This window comes from Muscardinus avellanarius (assembly GCF_963383645.1).
Source record: "Muscardinus avellanarius genome assembly, chromosome: 1".
Classification (NCBI taxonomy): domain Eukaryota; kingdom Metazoa; phylum Chordata; class Mammalia; order Rodentia; family Gliridae; genus Muscardinus; species Muscardinus avellanarius.
The window spans coordinates 175,438,936-175,464,407 of record NC_137786.1 but is presented as its reverse complement, the minus strand read 5'-3'; the positions used below and the strand labels follow the sequence as shown (position 1 = coordinate 175,464,407).

Sequence of the window (25,472 nt, the reverse complement as noted above, 5' to 3'; positions counted from 1 at the left end):
TCTAGTGCCACCTCCAGCCCAGTTAGGCCTGCGGAGCCTTAGGTGCTACTGAACACCCAGTGTGTGTGGTGCACTGGCACTCAGCTCTGTAGTCTTGCCTGGGGTCTCACCATGAGCAGAACCAAGGGCCAACTCTGCTGTGCCAAGCCCCTCTCTCCGCTCCATCAGACCAGGTAAAGAAGGCAGGACTGGGGTGGGGGGAGTCCACCTCAAGGACTGGCATTTCTTCCCTGCCTCCTAAAAGTCACAGCAATTGTTAGCTTCAGCTGAGGAGAGGTCTGTCCCTTTCTGAACTCTGCTGTGACCTTGTTGCTCTACAGACTTTGATGAAGAGCAAAGGCTTCAGTGTAAACCCCTAAACCCCTGTCTGCTGGCCTGGGTGAAAGGTCATGAGACCCTCAAGGACAAGACGGGGGACAGTGGGAGGTGGGAAGGAATGTTGGGGCAGCACACAGTAGGTGCTTGGTGAAGATGTGTTGAGCAAAGGACACACAGCTGGGCTCAGCAGAGGGGGCTGTGAGGTGGCCCTGGCTTTAGCCTAGTGCTGGAAGGAGCAGGTGTGACCGGGGCCTCACCTAGCTCTTCCCCAGGGCTGCCTTGCCAGCAGTCACCGGGCTTCCTGGCCCCGCCACCCTTCAGCTGCCGGAGTCCAAAGCATCATCCTGGGGGCACAGTCACAGAGCCAACTGAATGGCACATCTTGTCCTGACTTCTAGGCTTGGCACCTTCTCAGTGGCAAACATAATTCCAGCCCTTCGTGTCCTCCAGGCTGCTGAGCTTTCTGGCCACTGGGTTCCTCTCTGAGTACTGAGAAGTCTAACTATAAATGTCTCTGCAGGCGGTGGTGATCTAGGTGGTGGGAGCAAAAGGCTTAACTCTTGGAAGAGGAGTACCAGTCCCAGGGATAAAGGGGGTGGGGCAGGGTTTGGTGATACTCAAAGTACACTTGGAGAAAAAAAAAAAAACATTGCAAATTGGATGTTGAACCTCTGTCCTTGGCCTCACAGACACTGGTAATGATTAAATATTTGTGCTAGATCCAGATAAAGGATGAGGTCAGGAGTTTGGGGGCAGAGGAGAGGGAAGAGAACTGGCTATTATGGAGAGCCTGCCCAAGGCCCAGCTCCAGGGCTAGGCTCTTTAGATACCACACTTGGTTTATAAATGACATACGAGGGGACATCATTCCCGTTGTGCATGTATAGAAACTGGCACAGGGACACACATAAACATCCCACTATAAAGCCATTCCGTGGCAGGGCAAGGATCTGAACCCAGATGTGTCTGAATTTGTGGCCCATAGCCCTGATCAGGTCTAGGAAGGCACCTGTGGGTGGTGGTCTGCTGCCGTACCTCTGAAGCTACAAGGAAGGGTGGCAGAGGCTGACATTTGCTTTTGCTACAGGTACTGGCTCCAGCATCCTCTCCGCCCTCCAAGACATCTTCTCCGTCACCTGGCTCAACAAGTCCCAGGTGGAAAAGCAGCTACAGGTCATCTCAGTACTGCAGTGGGTCCTGTCCTTCCTTGTGCTGGGTAAGTGGGGCTGGGGGAGGGTGTCCGGCGGGCGGGCAGGGGAATACCCCCAGCAGAGACTAGAGCAGGAGCATCCCCTCCATGGCCTCCTCTACTTCCACCGTTGGGTCCCTGGTCCAGTGCTCCAGCCCCAGGCCTTCGTGAGGCATACTGAGTCAGTGGGAGATGGTGGTATGGTCCTGTCTTACAGATGAGAAATGCCTCAGAGAAATGGGTAACTTGTCCCAAGTCACTTGAATCCAAGTCTGTGGGATCCCAAAGATGTGACCCTCCCACAGCATACCAACAAACATTCGCTTTGCCTTAGGGTTCTCTGGTGCCAGGTTCGTATGCTACTGCATACAAACTCTTTGCCATACAAAGCTCCGTGCGCTTTCTGGACATTAGCTCCCTGCTTTTGAATGTGAGGACAATGCTGCCTGCTTCACATGGGCTCCTAGGAAGCCACAGGGATTGAAGATAAGGATCGAGAACACCCGCCCAGGGCCCTCGTTACAAGAGAGCCATTGTCAGGAAGGCCCCAAGACCCCAGCCCTGGCCCTCACCCATGCTGCGGGACACCTCCCGCCTCTCAGCACCGTACACGTCAGCATATGGGCTGCTACTTCTGCAGGTCCAGCTAGGGGCCCTCCCTGCCTGGGTTGTCATCCAGGCCAGCGTCAGGATGATAGGGACCATGTGGGAGGAGGGCAGGGCTTGGCTTTCCTGGAGGCCTCTCCTTCTTCCCCAGGCCTCTCTGCTCACCACACAGTAGTAACTTCCCGGCATCTTCACAGACAGACCCACTGCAGAGCATAGGAATGTAGCCCAGTGCCTGCGAGCCAGGTCCTCCGGACCACCCACTCTTGAGGGCCAGCTGGCCGGGCTGATGAGGGTCATCAGGAGCAGCTTTTCAGGGCTGAGCACCCCTCCTAAGAGCAGGCATGGGGGGTGGGGGCTCTGAGACCACATTTACAGAGCAGAGGGGTGGGACAATCCCAGTGTGCCAGGCCCTTGTCATGTCTTTCCTTAAATCCCCACTTCGCAGATAGGGAAACTCACAGGAGTTCAGCGACTACCTGAGATTGCAGCTGTCATTAAATGGCAGAGTTGGGATTTGAGTGGAAGCCCAGTACACACCCCAGAGAGCCCAGAGTGAGTGGGCCTGGCTGAAACTGTCTTCACCTTTAAGCTTAAGAGTAGACTTTGGGAGCCGGGTGTGGTAGCACACGCTTATAATCCCAGCATTCGGGAGGCTGAGACCGGAGGATCGTGGTTCGCGGACAGCCTCAGCTACTTAGTGAGGCCCTCTGCAACTCAGTGAGACCCGGTTTCAAAATAAAGAATAAAAAATAGGGCAGGGGATGTAGCTTGGAGGTCGAATGCCCCTGGGTTCCATCCCCAAACCCGCAAAAAAAAAAAAAAAAAAAAAAAAAGAGTAGGCTTTGGGGAGTTCTTGAACCCCTAAAGTTATATGCAAGACTCTGTGCACATTTTTGTGGAGAGAGGGGCCATAGCTGTCCTCAGAGTCTTACAGGGATCTGTGGTTGCAGAAAGATAAACATTGGTTTGGGGAATAGAGCAAATGAAACTGGCCCCCTTGGGGCTTGAACCCTGAGTTTGGTTACCTGTCAGAACTATCACTGGAGAAGAGGGCACAGTGTCACTTCTTTGTTTAGATCAGAAGCTGGGAACTAGTAGGAATGAGAAGAAAGTAGGACCAGAACAAGAACCAGAATCCCAGCGCCCCAGACCCCAGCCTAGGCTGCTTCACTGGCTCCGTGTACCCACTTGCACTAAGATGCTGCCGCTCTCCTGTCTCAGTAGGCCAGGATTTGACTTGTGGGGCCCCGAGTAGCCTCTAGAACCCCAACCCACATAGCATACATCGAGGATTAGCCCCGAGCTATAGGTTAACAATCGATCAGGCCCAACCACAGCCCAGAAACTGGCCCAGCTTGCCTGCTCAACACCCTCTGTAGGTGGGAGCCAGGCCTGGTTGGATGGGCTGGTCTGTTAAACTGCTGCTAATTATTACCCAGAGCAGCCCAGCCACTCCCTCCCATGGCGGCCCATGCCTGCTGGCAGAGGCTTGCCAGGTATTGCGAAGGCTGCTGTGGTTCCCACCTGGGCTTTACCGTTTATGTGCCATACAGCCGTCTGGTAATCTGGTTGAACCTGGAGACTTTCTCAGTGCTTTTAAATGTATAATATAAAGTACATAGGATTTCAAAGGAAACTGGTGATGTCGAAATACAAATATGCACAGAGTTAAAACCCCATTTAGAGACAGGCGTGGTGGTGCATGCCTCTAATCCCAATACTTGGAAGGATTGCAGCTTCAAGGACAGTCTCAGCAATTTAGTGAGACCCTGTTTCAAAAAGAAAAAATAAAAAGGGCTGGGAGTGTAGTCAGATAGGATGTTCCTAGATATAATCCCCAGTAACATCCCTCTGAAAAAAACCAGTTAGATATATAGTAATACATGTATTTTTTTTTTTTTACTATTACAGTAAAACTTAAGACTTTGCTGGGTACACGCTTGTAATCTCAGTACTTGGGAGGCTGAGACAGGAGGATCACAGGTTTGCGTCCAGCCTCAGCCTAGCGAGGCCCTCTGCGATTTAGTGAGGCCCTGGTTCAGAATAAAGAATAAAAAATAGGCCTGGGAGTATAGCTCAGAGGTAGAATGCCCTTGGGTTCAATTCCTAGTACCACAAAAAAAAAAAAAAAAAAAAAACTAGTAGCAGGTAGGTCATCATTACTGGAATTGTTAAGTAGTAATGAAAAGAAACGGTTTTTCAAGATATCTTCAACTGCTATAATATGATATGAAAATACCTTTGTTATGGATTGGTAATATATCAATAGGCACTGACAATATTTCTGTGGTTAATAAACCTCATAAAATCTAAACTTCCATAAGAGATGAGTGAAAATATTTAGATGTCACCGGGTGTGGTGGTGCACGCTTATAATCCCCACACTTGGGAGGCAGAGACAGGAGGATTAGGCAGATTCGAAGCCAGCTTCACTGGCTTAAGAGACCCTGTTTCCAAATAAAATATAAAAAATAGGTCTGGGAGTGGAGCCCAGAGGTAGAAGGGTTCCATCCCCAGTACCACCAAAAAAAAAAAAAAAAAATTTAGATGTTACCTGCTCCCCCATCCAAGTCCATGAGCACTTACTACGCACCAGGCTGTGTGTTAGGCCCAAGCATCATGTCATCTCATCTTCCCAGCATCCCTCAAGCAAGCAGAGGCTCGGGCTGGGGCCCAGGCCAGCAGGTGGCGGGGCCAAGTCTCCAGGTTTCTTTGGCCCCAGAGTCCCTTACTTTTCACCTGCCCTGCTGCTGCCTCCCCTGCCATGGTACAGCCTTAGACTGCCCCACGCCACAGGCCTTGGGTACCACGTTGTTGCTACATGAGCTACTTTGTGGTCTGCTGTGTCATCTGGGAGGGGCGATGTGTGAGGGTGGTCCTAAGCCTCCCCAGGAGGAGCAAGCCGGGTCTTTCAAGCCCATTGCTTATGTCTCAAGGGCCCAATGTCTCTGGTCTCTGCTCTGGCCCCATGACCTGAGAAGGTGCGAAAAGGGAGCAGCCTGAGAAAAGATCATCATCTGTGGGTTTAGTTCACTTGCTTGCTCAATAAACCTTTCCAGGGTGGAGGCTGGAGGTATTGATCTGACCTGATTCTAGCTCCCAAAGAGCTCAGGACTGAGGGCTGTTGGCTAGAGGGAGTCTAATGGGAGAGGCAGATAAAGATAAGATAGGGCTGTGGATACATGGGTGGGGCGTGGCTCCCAGCTGAGTAAAGCTGGGACTAGCATGCAATTTCTGGAGCCTGGTCAGTTCCCTTCTCTTCTGTCCAGGCTGCCATAACTGCAGAGTAAGGGCAGGTGGGTAGGGACACCCTCCTTCACAGGGGGAGCTTAGGCCCTCTGGGTTTGCTGGTAGCTGCATCTCCAGACTGCTCCCTTGTCTGAACCACGGCCCAGGAACATCACCAGCCTCTGCAGGCACTTGGATCCCTGTCTGGGGGCCAGAGTGGGTCTTTCTCCAGGCCTAAGGAGGGGGCTTGAGGCTGACTGCTGAACAACACGGCTTTGTAAGCAGCCTTGACATAGACATGGCTCTCAGCCTGGCTGACTTAAGGACTCCACAGTTGCCTTTAATAGGATCTTTTTTTTTTTGTGGTACTGGGGTTCCTGGAAGCCCTTCTATCTCCGGGGTACACTCCCAGACCTATTTTATATTTTTTATTTGGAAACAGGGTCTCTTAAGCCAGCGCGGCTGGCTTCGAATCAACGTGATCCTCCTGTCTCCGCCTCCCAAGCTGTCTCCGCCTCCCAAGCGGGGATTACAAGCATGCACCACCACGCCCGGCCTTTAATAGGATCTTGAAGGCTGCAGAGGTACCCCCGAGGCAACTTCCCCATCTGTGATGTCACATTCCAACGATGGTTCTGAGACTCCTTGTCATTCTGCTCACTGTTCTTCCCAAGGTCGCCATTCCGTTTTAGCTTCCATGGGGAGAGGCCAACTCAGGAGTCTAGAACAGGACTGGCTGAGGGATGGCAAGGAACACTTTTCCTCATTCTTAGACTCACAGAAGAGTCTATATTCTGCTGTGTCCTCCCCCATGGGCACCCAGAGAGGGCTCAGCATGGTATGGATCATAGGGCACAGATCTCCAGTGCCCATCAAGGGTGGCTCACAGTGAGTGCTGGCTCCTCGCTACCTCTTCTACCAAGCACGAGTCCTTGCAGCCCCTGATTGTGTGCTGAGTGCCAGGGCCAAAGATGTGGCCCCCTAGTGTGGAGAATTCAGAGGCAAGAGATCCATGGGGGGTAGTAGGATCTTGGAGAAATTTTGAAATAAATGAGGTCTGAGCTAGGCCTTGAAAGCTGGTAAGATAGGAGGGAGAGCAGCCCTGGTGAGGGCACCTAGGGCTAAGCCCTGAGCTAGACCAGGCTTGGCATGAGCTTTCCTTCCTTGGGTGCCAAGTCATTCAGCCTTTTGGCCAATGGGCCCAGAACACAGGGAAGAAGTGGGAACTGGCCCCAGGGGAAGCCTCTAGCATCCTCCTGTGGTTTTGAAGAAAGAGAGGCAGAGGAGCTCTGGGCTTTAGCTGCCCCCTATTATGTTGGAAGGGGAACAGCGCTCCTCCTGGGGCAGGAGTCCCCTCTCTCAGGTCCCTCCAGTGACAGCTCGAGACCTCTCGTTTTGGTGAATTGGAGCCTGCTGCAGGATGCGGACTTTAGAGTCAGACTGCAGTAGTTTGAATCCTGATTGTGTCACTGGCCTGCTGGGTGACCTTGGTCAAGTTACCTCCCGCTCAACCCTCAGCGCTCTCATCTCTAAAAGGAGGAAATGTCGCCCTGCTTCAGTGACTCAGCGGCTGGTCCCAGGACTTGAGACATAGAGGGGAGGTCCTTGGTAGGTATTTCTAACAAGAGACAATACAAACAGCTTCACAGGAAGCTGAAGTCTCCCTCCTCTGGTGCTGCTGCTCAGTGAATAGGCGCCCGCAGCACCAGGCCAGCGGCCAGAGTCTGGGAAGGGAGGCTCTTGTCCCGTGGACTGCACGTTCCGTCAGCTGTTTCCAGGAAAACTGGCTGCGGGCCCGTGCCCAGGGCTCTTCCTGTGCTCAGCTTAGTGCCACAGGGAGTACCTATTGAACCCTGCCCAGGGGAGCCTGAGGCCCCACCAAGGGGACAGGTCTGACCCGGGGCTTCTTCCCCCCAGGAGTGGCCTGCAGCGCCATCCTCATGTACACATTCTGCACTGACTGCTGGCTCATCGCCGTGCTCTACTTCACCTGGCTGGCGTTCGACTGGAACACACCCAAGAAAGGTAAGTGGGGTCCCCCAGCCACTCCAGGCCCTGGGACCCTGTCCCCAGCACAGCTGCAGCTCCTCACTGTGGGTGCTGCTGTTTCTAACTTAAGCCCCAGTGTGTGAAGAGCACTGGGTAGCCCGGTGTGTGGGGCGGGGGTTAAAGCTCCTCAGTCAGCCCCACTGGTCCTCATGGGTGTGCCCCTCAACCAAGGGGCTGGAGAATGAGAGGGAGCGTGGGACAGGGGCCAGTGGGCAGGGTGAAGATGCCACATGAGCAAGTAGTCACCGACCTCGGGGTGGCCGTGCCTGTCTGCCTTGTCAGATGCCCCCTACCCCGACTTCTTCCCAATCCTATATTTTATTCCCCGAAAGGTGGCAGGAGATCACAGTGGGTACGAAACTGGGCTGTGTGGCGCTACTTCCGGGACTACTTTCCCATCCAGGTAAAGACCCTCATTATCTGGGGAGAGTGGGAATGGACAGAAATCTGAACCCAGGCCATGGCCCACCTGTGCACATGATCACATGTGTGGAGTTGAACTGTGTGGGATCTCCTGCTGTGAGCATTCATTCACACTCTGCCTGCCTTTAAACAGGATTTGAGGCATCTTTGGATACATATAATGTCATATCAAGTAAAGAGAAAAATCAAGACTTAGGGGGAAACAATACTAGTATTTCAGCCCTAAGGGCAAATAAAATTGCTACAGTTGAACTTCACATTCAGATCTGAGCTTTCTGGCAGCTAAAGCAACAAGAGAAACATGATAGTCATTGGCTTCTTGTTTGGGGAAAAGTTCATTGGTTCTTTGGGGAAGCATATTTAATCCATCCTTTGTTCTAAAAGATAATTCATACATGGAGAGCCTGCGTTATGTAAGGGGCGAGTATAATGGCCTGTATTGGCCATTGTTTGCCCTTTAGTGAACATTAAGGACATAAGTTAAAGTGGAGTGATTTAACAAGAACAGTACCAAGGTAGTCAAGCTCATTTGGCCTGAGCCAGGGATAGAACCGAAAGCAGCAGGCTTGAGGGGCTTTGGATCCCTCCACGGGTCTTGTGGAAGTGTCGCTTCTCTCAGCCAGTTGCTGGGGTGGTGACCCTGGGAATAAGGGCCTGGGCGACGTGCTGAGCAGTGAGAGAGGTGAGAGAGACCCCGGGAGGCAGAGTAGCTGCAGAGGCCCCGGGAGGGGTACGCCTAGAGCCCCCATAAGGATGTGCAGCCCTGAGGAAGCAGGGAAAACAGTGGGAGTGGAGGCCCCAGGTTGGAGAAAAAACTGGGACAGGTGCTGGTGAGGAGGAGAAAGGAGAGAGAGCAGCACCTTTCACCTTTAAACCTCAGCACACCCTGGAAGGCTGGCATTAATTTCATCCCCTTCTACAGAAGAGGAAGCGGAGGGCTAGAGAGTTCCAAGCTGACTAAAGCTGGTGAGCAGTCGAGCTGAGGGTCCAGTCTCTGTCGGGCCTGGAAGCCTGGGCTTTGCCACCAGCATGCTGCATCTGTACTGCAGATTGAGGAACTGGGTGGCCATTCAGGCTTTCCACAGGCTGGGAGGATGGAGACTGGAGAAGCCTCATGTGACTCAAGGTAGACACCGTCTCTTGCAGAACACGGTCTCTTCTCCCTCGGTAGCAAGTTTTGACCACACTAGTCTCTGGGTTTCCTTCCTGCTGCTCTGCTGGCTGCTTCTGAGCACTGGTCTTCTCTAGGGTGGCCTCCAATCCTGGCAGAAACGGTGGCTCAGGCCAGCTCTGGGGTCTTGGCTCTGTCTGCCCCCCATGTGGTCTGCACAGGAGGCTGGTGAGGCAGAGCTGTCCCTGATGTGTGTAGGCAATGCTGGAAGATTGTGGGTGACTCCAGCACAATATGCAGGTTTTCCCCAAAGGAGAAAGACCTGCCTGGCCGGCTCATTCGCACCCAGCCAGTCACACCCTAGCTGCCAAGGCCACCCAGCAGAAGGCAGGGGATGGAGGTAGTAGTGTGTGAGCTCGAAAGTGCTCTGGGATATGGGGTGTGTGCGTCAGCCACAGAGACATCCTGGCATGGGCCTGGGGGAGGTAGCCAGGTAGCCCTGCATTCTTCCACTGCATTGGGTTCTGTGGGGGCAGCCCAGGGCCAGCTCCCTCTGCCCACCCGGTCCTCCCAAGACCTCCTACTCCTCCAGGTCAGGGCTACCTCTCCTGGCCCTCATTTCTCTGACTGAAAACAATTCGAGGCTCATGTTGTTGGGAGGATGTTGCATCACAGGACACAACCCTCTCATTTTGGAGGTGAGGAAACTGAGCCCCAGAGAAGAGCAAGGACTCGTCCAGGCTGCACAGCAGGTCTTGTGGTAGCAACAGTGCTAGAGTCCAGGTTCCCTGAATCAGCGCCCCAGATTCATTCCCACTGAATTCCTACTGCCTGTGGTGTCCCTGGAGCTCCTCTTTGGATGGATCCCCACTTCCTAGGGTCCCTCTCCCCTCTTTGCTGTTGGAGGCCTGGGTTTAGGCTCCTGCTTTCTCACTCCAGTTCTCTGACCTTCCGTCATTACTCCCTGTCCAGTGCGGGGCGCTGTGCTGGCATGGGAACACAGGAGAGTCAGCCCTCATCCCTACTCTTGGGGTGACTCACTGTCTAAAGAATCCTGCTAGACTTAGTTACTTTCTTGCACAGACTTTCTCAAGTTCACTGAGTATCATTTATCCCATCTGAAAAATGGAGCAGTTATATGATAAAAAGAATCGTAAATTTAAATTATATGTTATCATATATAAATTAAAGACTATAGATCAAACTTAAAATTATAGTTGGGATGAACGATTATGGACTGTTCTCAGTGTGTGCCTATATGAGAGCTCATTCACTCTCTCTTTCTTTCCTCCCCCAACCCCCCCCACCACCACCACCAGGGGCCAAACCCCAGTGTTCCTTTTATCTCTGTAGCCTTGACCTCAGGAAGCCTCCTGGAGGCTGGTGGCCCCTTCCACCCAGAACAGGGTGCCATGGTGACTACTGGTCAAGCCTGGGACAGGCAGGTGCCCTTCCGCACTTGATTGCTACTCTTCCAAAATAACTCAAACAAACCTCATGTCCTCATCACAGCTCTGTTACAAGAAGTCATCTGGGAGTTGGAGCCACAGGGCATGTGCCAGCTGTCCCTGTGAGGCCCCTGGGCGTCAGGACCAGAGCCAAGCTGGGCCTGACACAGCCAGGGACGTTGAGCCTCGACCTGAGGCCCGTGCCCAGTTATGCTCTGGCCCCTGGAGCCTCGAACTCCCTTCTGTTGAGGGAGGACTTGGCCTTGGTGATTTACGTCAGGGCTAACGCTTTGTGTGACCCTCCTGTCCCACCCCTTTTTCCTGGCCTCTTGCCACTAGTTATGTAATGAGGACTCCAGCTGTATCTACCCTTCTGCCCCACTCCCTGCTTTATGGGGCCCTTTGGCACCAGAGCAGCTCAGCTGGCCCAGAGAGCATCTCTTCCTCTGGCAGGGGTGGGGCTCAGATGTCAGGAGCCAGTACTAAAAGCTGCGTGGAAGAGGGGTGGCCAGAGGCCTGGGTCCTGTCCCTGAGGCATAGGCAGGACCTTTGGAGAGGAGATTAGGAGAGACTGAGCGTAGAATCATCTATATGTCCAACAGTCTCATTTTCCAAACGGGCAGACTGAGGCCCAGAGAGGGGACACTGTCCAAAGTCACTAACAAGTCAGAGGCAGGGCTGGCGTAGGAGCCAGGTGCTGGCCTTGTTCCTGCCTACCTCTGCCATGGTTTCCTGCGGGCTAAGTGTAGGCAAGGCTTTGTCCTTCCCTGGGCCTGTCTTCCTCTGCTTGGGGCTGGGGGAGACAAGCCTCTCCATGTATCCTTCTGGCCTGGGAGGCAGGTGGTGAGGAGTGACCTTCCAGGAATGCGTCCCAGGCTCCTGTTGGCCAGAAGGTCTGGCATGGGCTCCTGCTAGGCTGGGACTTTGCCACGGGAAACAGTCAGGGGACATGAGGGCAGGCATGTCAGCAGAGCCCTCCGTAGCAGTGTCCTTCCTCTTTCCAGAGTGGACATTCTGTTCAGCATGGGAGGGCACTGAGACATGAAGGTGGAGCAAAGCTGCAGCAGATGCCCCACACCAAGGGCCATTAACGGGCACGGCACCCCCAGGCGCCTCCCTTAGCCAGAGGTCCCATCAGATAAAGTCCTGGGGAGGGAGGAGGTGATTTAAAGAGCCAGCTAAGTCCCCATCAGCAGACAGATCTCCATCACAGCACCAGGAAGAGCCCAGCTGGCAGCCTTGTCGATGGAGCTGATTCTCTGCGACCTCAGGGGAAGCAGCAGCTCCCCTCTCTGCCCCCCATCTCCACTTTGTTATCCAAGAATGACCTAGATCATCAGGGCTCCGCCACCCATTCTGTGCTTTGGGCTGCAGGGTATGAGGACAGGCCCTGCCCAGCTCAGGAGCAGCCCGGTGCTGGCTACCTCCACTCTCACCTCCGTGTCTTCCCTTTCTGTGGAAACTGGCCCAAGGTGCTTTGAAATTCTAGCGTGACAGAGGGCTCAGTAGAGGGAAGACTGCTCCAGGAGGCAGAACCAAGCCCTGCACAGCTCTTGCACATCAGATTCCTTTACATCCCCCACCCCCACGTGGATTAGCTCACTGCTCTCCACACTCACAGCTGAGAGTCTGCTGGGTTTTCTAGCCGTTTTAATCTGCTTGCCAAGGGCAAAGCAGGTGAGAAGCGAGTACACAGTTCTGTGCAGCAGGGGCTGAAGGTACAGGGGTCTGGCTCACTTACACATGCTGGCAGCTATAGTGTGGGCAGTGGTGCGCTGGTCCGGCACCCTTGCCCCCTCAAACTGAGCCAAGGACCCTCAGCCAGGAGGTTTCCAAATCTGGAGTCCCTGAAAATCTGTTTTTTTGATGTGCTGCCAGTTACCAGGGACTCTGCTTCTAGCTGTCACCAGTGTATGAAAGGGATACTGTCAAGCTTCCAGGTGGAATGTCATTGGTGCTGCTGCTCTTGAGGTGGCCACAGAGACCCACGTGTCGATGCCCTTTGACTCAGGAATCCTATTTCTGGAGGCTCAGTTCATGTAAACAATAAGTTATGTGAGCTGGGCGTGGTGGCGCACGCTTGTAATCCCCGCACTTGGGAGGCTGAGACAGGAGGATCGCACAGGTTCGAAGCCAGCCTCAGCTACTGAATGAGGCTCTCAGCAACTTAGACCCTGTTTCCAAATAAATTATAAAATAGGTGTGAGAGTATAGCCCGGAGGTAGAAAAGCCCCTGGGTTCTACCCCCAGTAATCCCCCCCCCACAAAATCAGTTATGTGGACAAAGACACAGTATTTATTGAAGCATTATTTCTAAAAGGGAAAATGTGGGTGCCCTTAAAATGCCCACCAGCTGTGACTTGAGTCAGTGCTGTCATACATACAGCGTAGCTGTGCGGAGAGAAAAAAACACACCCAGAGAAGACGTACGACTGAGGGGTTCTGACAAGGACAAATAGCTAGGATGTTTTGGGTAGAACATGATATAAAAATAATTCAAGTTTGTGGGTTTTGTAAAAGAGCTTATTTTATATGTAAGTAGAAAATAGGGCCTAGTGTGTCAGAGTGGTTTATCTGGATTCTTTGCAGGTGCTTTTGATTTTCTTTTACTTTCCTATCTTTAAAAAAATTCTTTATGGCCGGGTGTGTTGGTGCACGCATGCTTATAATCCCTGTACTTGGGAGGCTGAGACAGGAGGATCACGAAGGTTCGAAGCCAGCCTCAACTGGCTTAAGAGACCCTGTTTCCAAATAAAATATAGAAATTCTATATGTGCATTTATTTTTTTCTAATCAGTAAAAGTAATGTTTTATGAACAAAATGCCTTTCCTCACCTCTCAGCACCTCTAGCCCATCATGCTCCTTGTAATGCCAGGTGGGCATCTCTTGGGCATTGAGCCCCTCCTGGCTCAGGCTTTAAGGACACTGCACCACCCCACCCTAGGCCCTAGTAGCCTTGGGGCAGGTGGTTGGCCCTCAGGACACCAGTCACTCTTTGGAGCATCCCAGGACAACTTTGATAGTGCCACAGGTCAGGTTGTCAGCTGCTACAGCTGCACACCCCTCCCCCTGCTGACTGGCACAGGGCTGACATTCGCCCTCTCCGTCCTTCCTGCCTCAGAACCCGAGCTGAGCCTGGCTGTCCTGTCCAGCTGGAAGTTTCCATTCAGGCCGGTGGCACAGCCCCTGTCTAGGCCAGAGAATAGGAGATGGGCTGTACTCTGAGCAGCCCAGGAACCTCAGGGCGCAGGAGCCAGGCAGACCCTCCCTCCAGGGAGCACACAGGCAGCATAGGCTGCTGGTACAGGTAAAATGTGCGGCCCAGGTTCCATTGCCTAACTAAAGATCTTGGACTTTTCCCTGATGGAGACTGGGCACCCCTGTTGAGTCTGAGAATGGCAGGGGTTGGATTTGGGTTTTAGAGCAATCACACTAGCTGGGTTGAGGAGGGAAGGCAGGAAGCTGGCTGGGTATGAATACACCTGGATTAGGTGTATATGTTTCTGGGAAATGAGGGGGGAAGTTCCCACGCCAGAGACTCACAGTCCAAATGGTGGCTGAGAGTATGAGGTCAGGTGTGGAGACCCCACCAAGTCCCGGGACCAGGGTGCATCAGGTCCCTTCCCCACTTTCTAGGTGTGCCCAGGTAACCCTCTGCTGGCCGCCGCCTCTGACCTAAAGTTTTCTTTGCAGCTGGTGAAGACGCACAACCTGCTGACCACCAGGAATTACATCTTTGGATACCACCCCCATGGCATCATGGGCCTGGGAGCCTTCTGCAACTTCAGCACGGAGGCCACAGAAGTGAGCAAGAAGTTCCCCGGCATAAGGCCCTACTTGGCCACCCTGGCCGGCAACTTCCGCATGCCTGTGCTTCGGGAGTACCTGATGTCTGGAGGTCAGCATCCACCTCTGCCTGCCCTGGCTGGCTTTGCTGTCAAGGGTGGGGCCTCCCCCAGAGCAACCAGATACAGGGAACTGATGCTCCATTCCCGGGTGCTGGTCCCATGCATGGAGATGCGACCCGCCTCAAGCGTTCCGGGTCAGAGCTGAGCAGGAGAGCTGTTCCATAGTCATCAGGATTCATCTTGGATAACAGCTTCCCTGAGAAGCTGACTGCATTTCCTGGGTACCCAGGCCCTTGTATTGGCCATTATATAGTTCCATCACTGTCCACACCACTGGTCATTTACCCCCATGAGTTATCCTCTACCCATTGACTCATTGGGATCCCCAGCACCTGGGAATTAGCCTGGCAGAGTTACAACTCTAGGGAAAGTTTGCCTCAACAACCTTGTATGATCACCCTCATTTTACAGATAAGAAGGCTGAGGCTCAGCAAAATGAGTAGCTTACACAGGGCAATTCAGCTTCTCTGTGGGTGAGTTAGGTCTGAGGCCCAAGCATCGGGTTTTCTGTTTTACTTTGAGCTTGTGCAAGGGGTGGGGGTGCATCTGGAAGCAACCCTCACCGTTCATCCTTCCCCTCCCACAGGCATCTGCCCTGTGAACCGGGACACCATAGACTACCTGCTCTCAAAGAATGGGAGCGGCAATGCCATCATCATCGTCGTGGGGGGTGCGGCTGAGTCCTTGAGCTCCATGCCTGGCAAGAATGCAGTCACCCTGCGCAACCGCAAAGGCTTCGTGAAGCTGGCCCTGCGCCATGGGTGAGTGCTTCGTGCAGGTGTACACACACACACACACACACACACACCCCACTTTCCTCATCCCAGGGAAGGCCTCACTCACTTCCAGGGGCCAAGGTCCCAGGAAGGCAAAAAAGCGGCAGATATATGCGAGCACAGACTACACAGGTTAGGTTAAGTTTGCCCAAGTGGAGACAAGGTTTGGGTGGAGCAAAGACAGAGCCTGTGGCCTCGGGGCCCTTACAGGTCAGCAGAGAAGCCACATTCATATGCAGGACTACATAAAGACTTACTATCTGGGGCCAACTGTGTCTCGCTGTTAGGAGAGCAAGAGGCCAAGAGGGTGGCGTGGCCGGGAACCTCGGGGAAGGCTTTTGGGATAGGTGAACCTGAAGAAAAGCAGAGAGGAGCTGAGGAGCTTGGATCTCTGTGGCTCTTTCTAGAAAACAAGAGGCACATTTTGTATAATACCTGTTCAGCATATTCCGCTTGATGAGCACATCCATTTCTACTGCTCCCTTTGATTCCCTAGCAACCCAGCAAGTGAGGGGACTGAATCCCCATTTCCAACTAGAGAAGACGGGATGGGGCTAAGTGACTGCTTGGGGACACATTGTAAGGTGCAGAGTGAAGCTGTCTGTACTCTGGGTCCACAGCTTTCCTCCCAGATCCAGGCTCAGAGCAACTCAGGAGGAGGCCTTGGGTCTCCAGAAGAGTGGGTGAGGTGCAGCCCAGGCTATGCACAAGTTAGATAAGGCACTAGGCCATGCCCTTGAGGCCCCACACATTCCAGAGTGTGGCCAGAGGGCCACAGCCCTCCTGTCTGTCCCTGCAGGACCCTACCTCAGGCTTCTCAAGAGGCTGCTCTGTAGGTCCCAGCCTTGGGTCAGCCCCAAGGACAGTCATGTCAGGCCCAGTCCCTGCCCTCAGGGAGTACCAGTGGCAGGGAGGGAGGAGGGACAGATAGTGGCAACAGGTGTGCTGAGGCTAAGACATGGGGTAAGTCCAGGGCTGAGGGTCCTGGGATAGGATGGGACAGGGAGGCTTTTCCAGGGAGGCAGGCACTAAAGGCTAGGAGCAAGTGCAAACACTCCAGGGCAGGCGCTGATTCCCAGTCCTAGCAGGTGGGCCGGGCACATCGGAATCTGGTGTGAGGTGACACATGGTTCTGGTCTACTCCATGGACAGGGGCAGTTGGGCTGATGTTCAGGGCCTCTAGGGCTGACAGTAGAACTGGAGTCAGTGACCGGGGTGTGATGGACCCTGGCCTGTCTCTTCCAGAGCCGACCTGGTGCCCACCTACTCCTTTGGGGAGAATGAGGTGTACAAGCAGGTGATCTTCGAGGAGGGCTCCTGGGGCCGATGGGTCCAGAAGAAGTTCCAGAAGTACATTGGCTTTGCCCCATGCATCTTCCATGGCCGAGGCCTCTTCTCTTCTGACACCTGGGGGCTGGTGCCCTACTCCAAGCCCATCACCACCATCGGTGAGTCCCAGCCTGAACCCCTGAGCATGTCAGGATCTCAGAGCAGGATCCCATAGCCACGGGACCTTGCTGTGTTGATAGGAGTGACCAGAGGGGGTGAGGAGGATAGCGCCATTGCTGTGAGCCCAGCAACATGATGGGGAAAACAAGGCCTGGAGGTCGATTCACAGGGTCCACCAGTCTCTTGGGGAAGACAGCAAACACTGCTGGGGTTATGATGGGGATGCATAGGTGCTCCAGGATCACAGTGGACTCAACCTGAACTGCTAGTAGATAGGAATTATAAAAATAAAAAGGAGGAAGCGAGTTCCAGAAACAGTAGCCTAAGTGAAGTTGCAGAAGCGGATTATGTGTAGGTTTTCAAGGTAAAGAAAGGGGGGAAAATGAATACAACTGGGGCATGGACTCTGAGAAGTATAGGTGAAAACCACCCTAGCCCCTCAGCTGAACTGATATCTGTGTATTGGGGACAATTTATAGGACTCCAAATAATTACCTCTCATGGGTACATGTGTATGTGGGTGTGTGGGCATGCATTCAAGGTCACAGGCCAGGACTTCATGGGTACGTGGCCCTGAGCAGTGGGCTGGAAGGTCAAAGCTCATGCAGATACTTTGTGTTATCAGGGGCATGTGCTGGCTTTGTACTTTTAAACAGAGACAGAACCAGGCAGCAAGACCACTCCCCTACACAGGTGTGGCTGGAGAGGGGTGCCCCGGGCAGCCCAGGACTTGGCCCCCAGGGTAATAAGCTGCTGGTGGGCCTTTGGGAGGGGAGCTTAGCCACGGAAACCAGACCTGAAGCTTGGTGGCATGGATGGAGGGCTTGGCAGTGGAGATGGAAGAGAAGAAGGGCATGGATTTGGGAGAGATCTCAGAAATAGCATTGGCCGGACTTAAGGGATGGATTAGGTCTGGACATGGACACAGATATGAAAATTAAACCGTGTAGAAGTGTTGGTCTCCTCCTTCCTCTCCCACTCTTGCCACTTTTCAAAGCATGTCACATTCTTCACAGAATCCTTAGAAAAGGGTTTCAGGAAGGATTCCTATGTGACAGATGAGGAAACTGAGGCCCACACAGGCAACATGGCTTGCCCAGAGCAGAGCAGAGCTGTTTACTTGATCTCGTGACGCTCACAGGAACTCCTAGCAGAGTGTAATGGGTTGATTTCATCTGGTCTTTGGAGGCTGAGTGGCCTTGGGCAGGTCCCTTCCCATGTTTCCATACCTCAGTCTTCTCACTTATAAAAGGGGCCAATCTGAGAGGAAGCACATGGTTCCTGGTCTGTGGTCAGCACCTAATACAGAGTCACTGAGATTAGTGGGCGCCTGGGAAGGGATGCCGATGGTACCGACTAACCCGATGCCTCCACCCCATCCCTGCAGTGGGTGAGCCAATCACCATCCCCAAGCTGGAGCACCCGACCCAACAGGACATCGACCTGTACCACGCCATGTACATGGAGGCCCTGGTGAAGCTCTTCGACAAACACAAGACCAAGTTTGGCCTCCCAGAGACCGAGGTCCTGGAGGTGAACTGAGCTAGGCCTTGCTGGCCAGCCACTGAAGGAATGGGCTGCAAATCATTTTCTACTGAGTTCTCAAGTGCTTTTTTGTTCTGTAAATTTGGAAGCGTCATGGGTGTCTGTGGGTTATTTAAAAGAAATTATAATTTGTTAAACCATTACAATGTTAGGTCTTTTTTAAGGAGGAGAAAGTCATTATCTCAAGCTCTCTCACTTCCAGTGTGCCCTGCTCTGGGTGGCGGGTAATACATCTGGGTCTTTATGGTTTTTCAACCAACCCCCTCTTCTTCCCTTCCCAAAACAACAGAGAAAACTTGGTCCTGGTTCTCTGGGGAAGAAGGACAGCCATTAGTGATTCAGGCCAGTTGGATGATTTGCTCTTTGCCCCTAGGGACAAGAGGCAGAAGTGGCTTCTGATGCAAATACCTCTGTTCTCACCATCCCACCCTGGACTGCAGGACTGGTCTCTCTTGCTGAGATGGAGACGCAGAGGGCTCAGTGGTCCCTATTTTGGGAGGGCAGTGAGGAGCATCTTCTCTGCACCTGTATCTTAAATCTGAGCCTGGACTGGCCTTGAGTGATGCTCGAGTGACACTGTATTGGAGACAGGGCTGTCCCAGAGGCACCATCTCTTGGGTTATCCAGTCACCACACGTTGGTTGGAGTAAAACTGGTTTTGCTCTGGAGGCTGGTAGCATGGAGCTTCCTTGCTCTGGTGTAAGAGAGTCCCTCTTCAGTTCGTGGAGGAGCCTGGCCTCCTGCGTGGCACACAGGGTCCAAGATGGGGCCTCCAAACCCGAGCCTCATGTATTTGTGCCTTTCTGAGGATGTGGGGCCAGGGAGGATCCCAGCCCCTCCTCTGTGTGTTCTGTTTTCTCTCCATGAGATCATTGTACCATGTTTGACTTTTGTATATTCCTAGACAAATAAACGGAAAGAAGAAACCTCTGGTGTTATTGCTGGGGCTGCATCTACATTCTGCCGCGACACATGGGGAAGACGGTGGCCCAGCTGGGCTGTCCACTGAACCCTGTGGTGTTCTGCTTATCAATGGCTGTGTAACGAATACTTCAAACATTTGCACTCACGATCCGCAGGGTCAGGAGTCCAAGCTTTGCTGGGTCCTCTGCCAAGGCCACAGTCCAGGGCTGCAGCCCCCTCGCTGCATGAACAAGGGACAGTCCACTTCTAAGTCTGCTCGTATGGCTGATGGGAAGACCCGCTTTCTCACAGGGTATTAACCAGAGGCCTCTCTCAGTTCCTTTCCACATACACCTTTCCCTGATGCAGCTCCCAGCATGGCAGCCAGTTTCAGCAGGAGAACAAGCAAGAAGCGCCAGTGTACAAAGAGAAGAGTTAGAGCACACTGGAAGCCACAGCACTTTATCACCTAATTCTGAGAGCAGTTTTACCATGTTCTGTTCATCAGATAGCTGTCTAGGTCCAGTCCCACTTGAGGGGAGGGTATAGTACAGGGAGTAAGAACCAGGAGGCCGGGGCCATGGAAGCCACTGCAGGGCATCCTGCCACCTGTGGTAAAGGGCTGCTGCCCAGCTAGAAGGTCCTAGAATGGCTGAGCTGGAAGGACCCTTACAGACTGCTCATCATGCTCTCTGGCCCTGGCCTGAGCCATACCAAAAGGGGACCCTGGTCTGCTACCACCCTTTTGGTTACCAAGACTCACAAGATGCCATCTCTGCCCTTTGTTCCATCCAACTCCTGAGTACGTTGGAGCACTTCCCAGCTGAGGCCAAAGACCTCATTCCAACCTCCTTACTGCTAGAAAGCCCATCCCGCCTGTCTTTGCCATCTCTCCACCTCAAGAACAACTCGGTACTCAGGGAGTTGGCTTCAGAGACTGACATCCTGCCGATGACATGTAGGATGGTCAGGGCTGTGACGGAGGCACCTTTGGCTTGACCTGGGCACCTCACTGACGAGACAGCTCTGCGCTGGGCCTGGGAGGGTGGCTGGAAGTCCCACAGGAAGGGAGGAAGAGGGCGGAGCAGCAGGTGGTGGAGGAGTCTTCGCAGTGCTTGACACGGAAGGGCAGGGAGTTGGTTTCTGCAGTTTCTGGGTGGAGCAGTGGGTGGAAGTTTGGGGGGGGCAATAGAAGCCGGGTTCTTTAGCATAGGACAGGCCTTAGGATGGAGAGCTCAGGTCAGAGGACAATGTTTCCTTTGGGATAGAAGTAAGGCTTGGTTTTGGATGGCAGGCACAGGCCACCCCCAACCTCAGCCCTGAAGCTGACAGGACACCGAACTGTAACATCAGCCTCTGGCTTCAGACCAAGCCCTGGCCCCCTCCTTGGTCACCCCATTAACAGAGGCCATTATTCTCCAGCATTAATTTTGTAAACAGGGGATGTCCAGGATGTACCAGAGTACTGCCTAAGGAGAGCATCAATCATAAATGGGTCCCAGCCAGGCATGGTGGTGCATGCTTGTAATTCCAGTACTTGGGAGGCTGAAACAGGAGGATCACAGGTCCAAGACCAACCCCAACAACTTAGTGAGGCCCTCTGCAACTTAGTGAGACCATGTTTCAAAAAGTACAAGAATAAAATAGGTAATGGGGGTATAGCTAGAAGGAGAATGTCCCTGTGTTCAATCCCTAGTACAAATAAACAGGTCCCATGTCCCAGAAGGCCTTGTGACTAGGAGCAGCCTCTTCAGAGGAGAGGCCAGTCCTGCTCTAAGCTGCGCCTGGGAACTCCAAGTGGTTGGGTTTTCAGCTCCGGAGAGTGGAATGGGAGCCCCTCAACCCAAAGACCCTCTGCCTTTGGTAGTGGTGATAGAAGACCAGTCAGCTGAAGATTGTCATTTCCATGATTGTGCTTGTGGTTCCCAGATTTGGCCACAAGGGGGCACTGAGGATGGTTTTGAGGGAAAAGTCCCAGGGCTTCTTCCTGAGTTTTCTCTTCATATTTTGACATTTGTGTAGCTCCTACTCTGGGCTAGTTAAAGTAAAATCATGGACTGGCAGCTGCTCAGGAGTATTCAGGAATTTAGCATCATCTAGAGCAAATAATTGTAATCTAGGAAGCAAGGCACAGAAACCAAGAGGTTAGCCCCAATCACACAGCAAATCCACATCTACCACTTGCTTCCTTTTGACAGGGCACAAGAGGCTTCCAAATTGAATGTCCCTTGTCCCTAGGTGTTTGTAATGTAATTATGGAGACAGAACTTTACTCGTCTTTGAAAAATAACCTTTGCCTTCCTTTATATTCTTCTTGGTTCCAGACATTACTACTGCCTGCCATCTGCAGAACCAGCCGTTTGCTCATCCTCTTCTTTCTCTCCCCGCTCCAGCACCTGCCAACGCCACTGTCAAAATGTCTCTCTACCATTCCTTCCTTTTTAATTGCTGAAAACATGTGCTAAGAAATATGGGCTCCAGCCTAGAACACCACAAATACCAAATACCATCCGCATGACCCTTCCTCCCCTCCCGACTCCAGCACCTCCTAAAGGTGCTGTCAAAGTGTCTCTCTACCATTTCCTCCTCTCTCATTCCTAAAAACATGTGATTAGGAGTATGAGCTCTGAACCCAAACACCACAAATGCCAAATACCACCGGCATTACCCTATCACTTAACATTTTCTGAACCTTGGTTTCTTTTTTTATGTGTATATGATACTGGGGATTAAACCCAGGGGCATTCTACCTCCGAGCTACACCCCCGGCCCTATTTTTTATTTTTTATTTTGAAGCAGAGTCTCACTGAGTAGTTGTAAAGGGTCTCACTAAGTAGATGAGGCTGTCCGCAAACTGCGATCCTCCTATCTCAGCCTCCCAAATGCTGGGATTACAAGTGTGCGCCACCACGCCCGGCTTGAACCCTGGTTTCTGCATCTGTAAAATGGGATTTGTGCATGCTAAACCAAATTTGCATTTTGGGAAATCACTCTTACTCATGGCTTGTGGTGTATAATCTTTTTTATATGTTGCTGGATTTGGTTTGGTAGGGGTTTTTTGTTTTGTTTTGTTTTGCAGTACTGGATCTGGAAGCCAGGAGCATTGTACTTCAAAGCTCCACCCCCCAGCCCTATTTTTTATTCTTCATTTTGGAACAGGGTCTCACTGAGTTTCAAAGAGCCTCACTAAGTAGCTGAGGCTGTCTGTGAACCACAATCCTCCTGTCTCAGCCTCCCAAATGCTGGGATTACAAGTGTGCACCACCATGCCAGGTTTTTTTCTTTATTTCTAATATGGTTATTAGAAAATTTACATACATGCCTTTCACTTGAGTTTTTATTGCTGGACACTGATCTACAAGAAGAGATACTGTGCCTTCTTCAACTCCTTAAATTCTTAGACATGCAATACCTGCTGGAGAGCTGGAGACCCTGGTAAGTTTCTATCCTTTTCTATCTCAGCTCAAATCCCAGTGATAATTCTAAGCTTTCAGTAGAGTGTTGGAGGTGGAAGTGTTTCCTCCTCTTCAAATCTGGACCATGTGCATTCCTGTCTTCATACACATACATACATATATGCATGCATACATACATACGTACGTACTGCACCTCTTGTAGTACTGATGATTGAACCCAGGGGCATTCTATCTCTGAGCTACACCTCCAGCCCCACTTCTTTTTTTTATTTTGAAATGGTTTCACTAAGTTGCTTAGAGCCTAGCTAAATTGCTGAGGCTGGCCTTGAACCTACAATCCTCCTGTCTCAGCCTACCAAGTCCTGGAATTGTGTGTGCCACCCATACACAGCTATTCTTATATATTAAGCATGTACCTAAAAATACCATTTTAATTCTTGTTTCTTTAACTGTATATCTTACAGTTATTTTTTCTTAGTCATTACCCTGAGCATTACAATCAACATCTTATTTTAAAGCAGTCTAGATCAGATTAACACCATTCTAATTTTTCCATCCTTTGCACTGAGTGATTTGAGAGAAAAGAAAGGCAGGGCACACACAGGGATGGCATACGAGGTTGAATGGTGGCCCACAAAATGGTAGGTACCCATCCTAATCCCTGGAACCTGTGAATGTGACCTTATTTGGTAAAAAGGGTCTTGAAGATAAAATTAATTTAAGGATCTCTCATTAAAATGTGGTAATACTGGATTATCTGGGTGGGCCCTAAACCCAACCATAAATGTCCTTATTAATAGAAGGAGAAGCCGGGCATGGTGGTGCACATTTATAATCCCAGTACTTGGAAGGCTAGATAGGAGGATCACAGGTTCGCAGCCAGCCTCAGCTAATTAGTGAGGCCCTCTGCAACTTAGTGAGACCCTGCTTCAAAATAAAGAATAAAAAATAGGGCTGAGGGTGTAGCTTGGAGGTGCAATGCCCCTGGGTTCAATCTACAGTACTGCAAAGAAAAAAAAAATGAAGAGGATGAGGAGACACGGGAAGGGGGCAAGGCCATGTGAAGAGGAGGCAGAGATGGAGTTATGTTGGCACAAACCACGGGGTACCTGGAGCCACCAGAAGCCAGGAGAACAAGGAAGGATTCTCCCCTGGAGCTTCCAAGGCAGCATAGCTCTTCCAACATCTTGATTTCAAACTTCCGGACTCCAGAACTATGAGAGAATGAATGTCTGCTATTTTAAACTAGCCGGTTTGTGGCTTAAACTAATACAAACAATGGACTTTAATACATTTATACCACATGATGGAGATTACATCAGTGGATGGCAGACATTGCTCCTCACAAATCAAAGATTCCATTTTTAAACTGGGTGTGGTGGCACACACTGGTAATCCCAGTACTTGAGAGACAGAGACAAAAAGATTACAGATTTAAAACCGCAGGACCAGGCGTGGTGGCGCACATTTGTAATCCCTGCGCTTCGGAAGCTGAGACAGGAGGATCGCACAGGATCGAAACCACACTCAGCTACTTAGTGAGGCTCTGAGAAACTTCATGAGATCCTGTTTCCAAATAAAATATAAAAATAGGTCTGGGAGTATAGCCTGGAGGTAGAAAGCCTCTGGGTTCCACCCTCAGTACCACCAAAAAATAAAATTAATTAATTAAGATCTAAGCTTATTTAAGATCTGATGAGAAAAGTGAAATACAAATATATTTTTTATTTTTTTTATAGGAAATAGATGGTTATACAATAAAATTTACATTTTTTTTTTGTGTGTGTGTATGGTACTGAGCAGTGTACCTCTGAACTACACCCCCAGCTCTACTTTTTTATTTTAAAAAGGCCCTCACTAAGTTGCAGAGGGCCTTGCTAAGTTGTTGAGGCTGTCTGTGAACCTGCAATCATCCTGTCTCAGCATCCCAAGTACTGGGATTACAAGAGTGTGTGACCATGCCTGGCCCACATGATTTTTAAAAATAATTTTTTGGAAACAAATCTTATTCACAAAAAATGTTGCAAGCACGATACAAAGAGGTTTTTCCCCCTTTAAATTATTTAAGAGTAAATTACAGACCTGATGCCCCAACATTAACCTATATAAGCACAATAAAACCATACAGACCAGGAAATTAACATCTAGTCTTCAGACTGACCCAATTCAAATTTCACAGTTCGTCTTAATGTTAGCAAAAGGATCGAGTTCAAAGCCATGCATTATTTCAGTTTCCTTATATCTCAAACAGTTTCTCTGTCTTTCCTTGACCATCATGACCTTGATAATCTAGGTGATACGGGCCAGATTCTCTTAGAACATTGTTCAGTTTTGTTCAGTCTGTTGCTTCCTCATGATTGATTCAGGTTATTTATCTTATCAGAAATACCACAGATGTGACGATGGGCTCTTCTCACAAGACAGTCCTATCAGGTAGCACATGATTTCAGTTACCCATTACTGATGATGTCCTGTGTGTGTGTGTGTGTGTGCACGCGCGCGCGCGCGCGTGTGTGTGTGTGTGTGTGTGTGTGTGTGTGTGTGTGGTGTGCTGGGGATTGAACCCAGAGTCATTCTACCTCTGAGCTACACTCTCAGCCTTATTTTATTTTTATTTTGAAACAGTGTCTCACTAGGTTTATGAGAGTCTCACTACTTGCTAAGGCTGTCCTTGAACCTGTGATTCTCCTGTCTCAGCCTCCCAAGGACTGGGATTGCAAGTGTGCACCACCATACCCAGCTGATGATGGCCAGTTTGATCATGCAATTAAGACGGTGACTGCCATATTTTCCACCCTAAAGTGACTCTTTGTGTCACACTTTAAGACTATGTAAATATCTCTTTCCTTATGAAACAGTATTTTTATCAATAAAAACCCATGTATACTTGTTTTTTCATTTTTGTGAATCTCCATTTTCAGTAGGTTACAAGCCATTCTATCATTATTCCAGTAAATCTCCACGGATTTGGGGAGTAGGAGCCTCTTCAAACTGGCTTCTATGTCCTCTTGACTTCATTTGCCCCATTATTTTTCTAAGCATTACTTTCTGGCACTGATAACCCAGGATCATCTTGTACTTTTTTCTGGTTCATTCCTG

General features: G+C 51.1%; 1 protein-coding gene across 2 annotated transcripts in view; it reads left to right on the top strand.

The window, feature by feature from the left end:
* Nucleotides 1-18,051, top strand: part of DGAT2 (diacylglycerol O-acyltransferase 2) — a gene marked incomplete at both ends in the record, with an annotated part of 31,575 nt that extends 13,524 nt beyond the window's left edge. The window contains 7 exons of one of the 2 annotated variants that reach the window (XM_080698011.1): nt 1,406-1,534; nt 7,262-7,369; nt 7,726-7,796; nt 14,070-14,274; nt 14,871-15,045; nt 16,306-16,508; nt 17,897-18,051. In XM_080698011.1, coding sequence (XP_080554137.1) covers nt 1,406-1,534; nt 7,262-7,369; nt 7,726-7,796; nt 14,070-14,274; nt 14,871-15,045; nt 16,306-16,508; nt 17,897-18,051 — 1,046 coding nt within the window. The remainder of the gene's footprint in view (nt 1-1,405; nt 1,535-7,261; nt 7,370-7,725; nt 7,797-14,069; nt 14,275-14,870; nt 15,046-16,305; nt 16,509-17,896) is intronic. The other variant, XM_080698012.1, reaches the window with a different exon arrangement.
* Between the last annotated feature and the right edge of the window lie 7,421 nt (nt 18,052-25,472).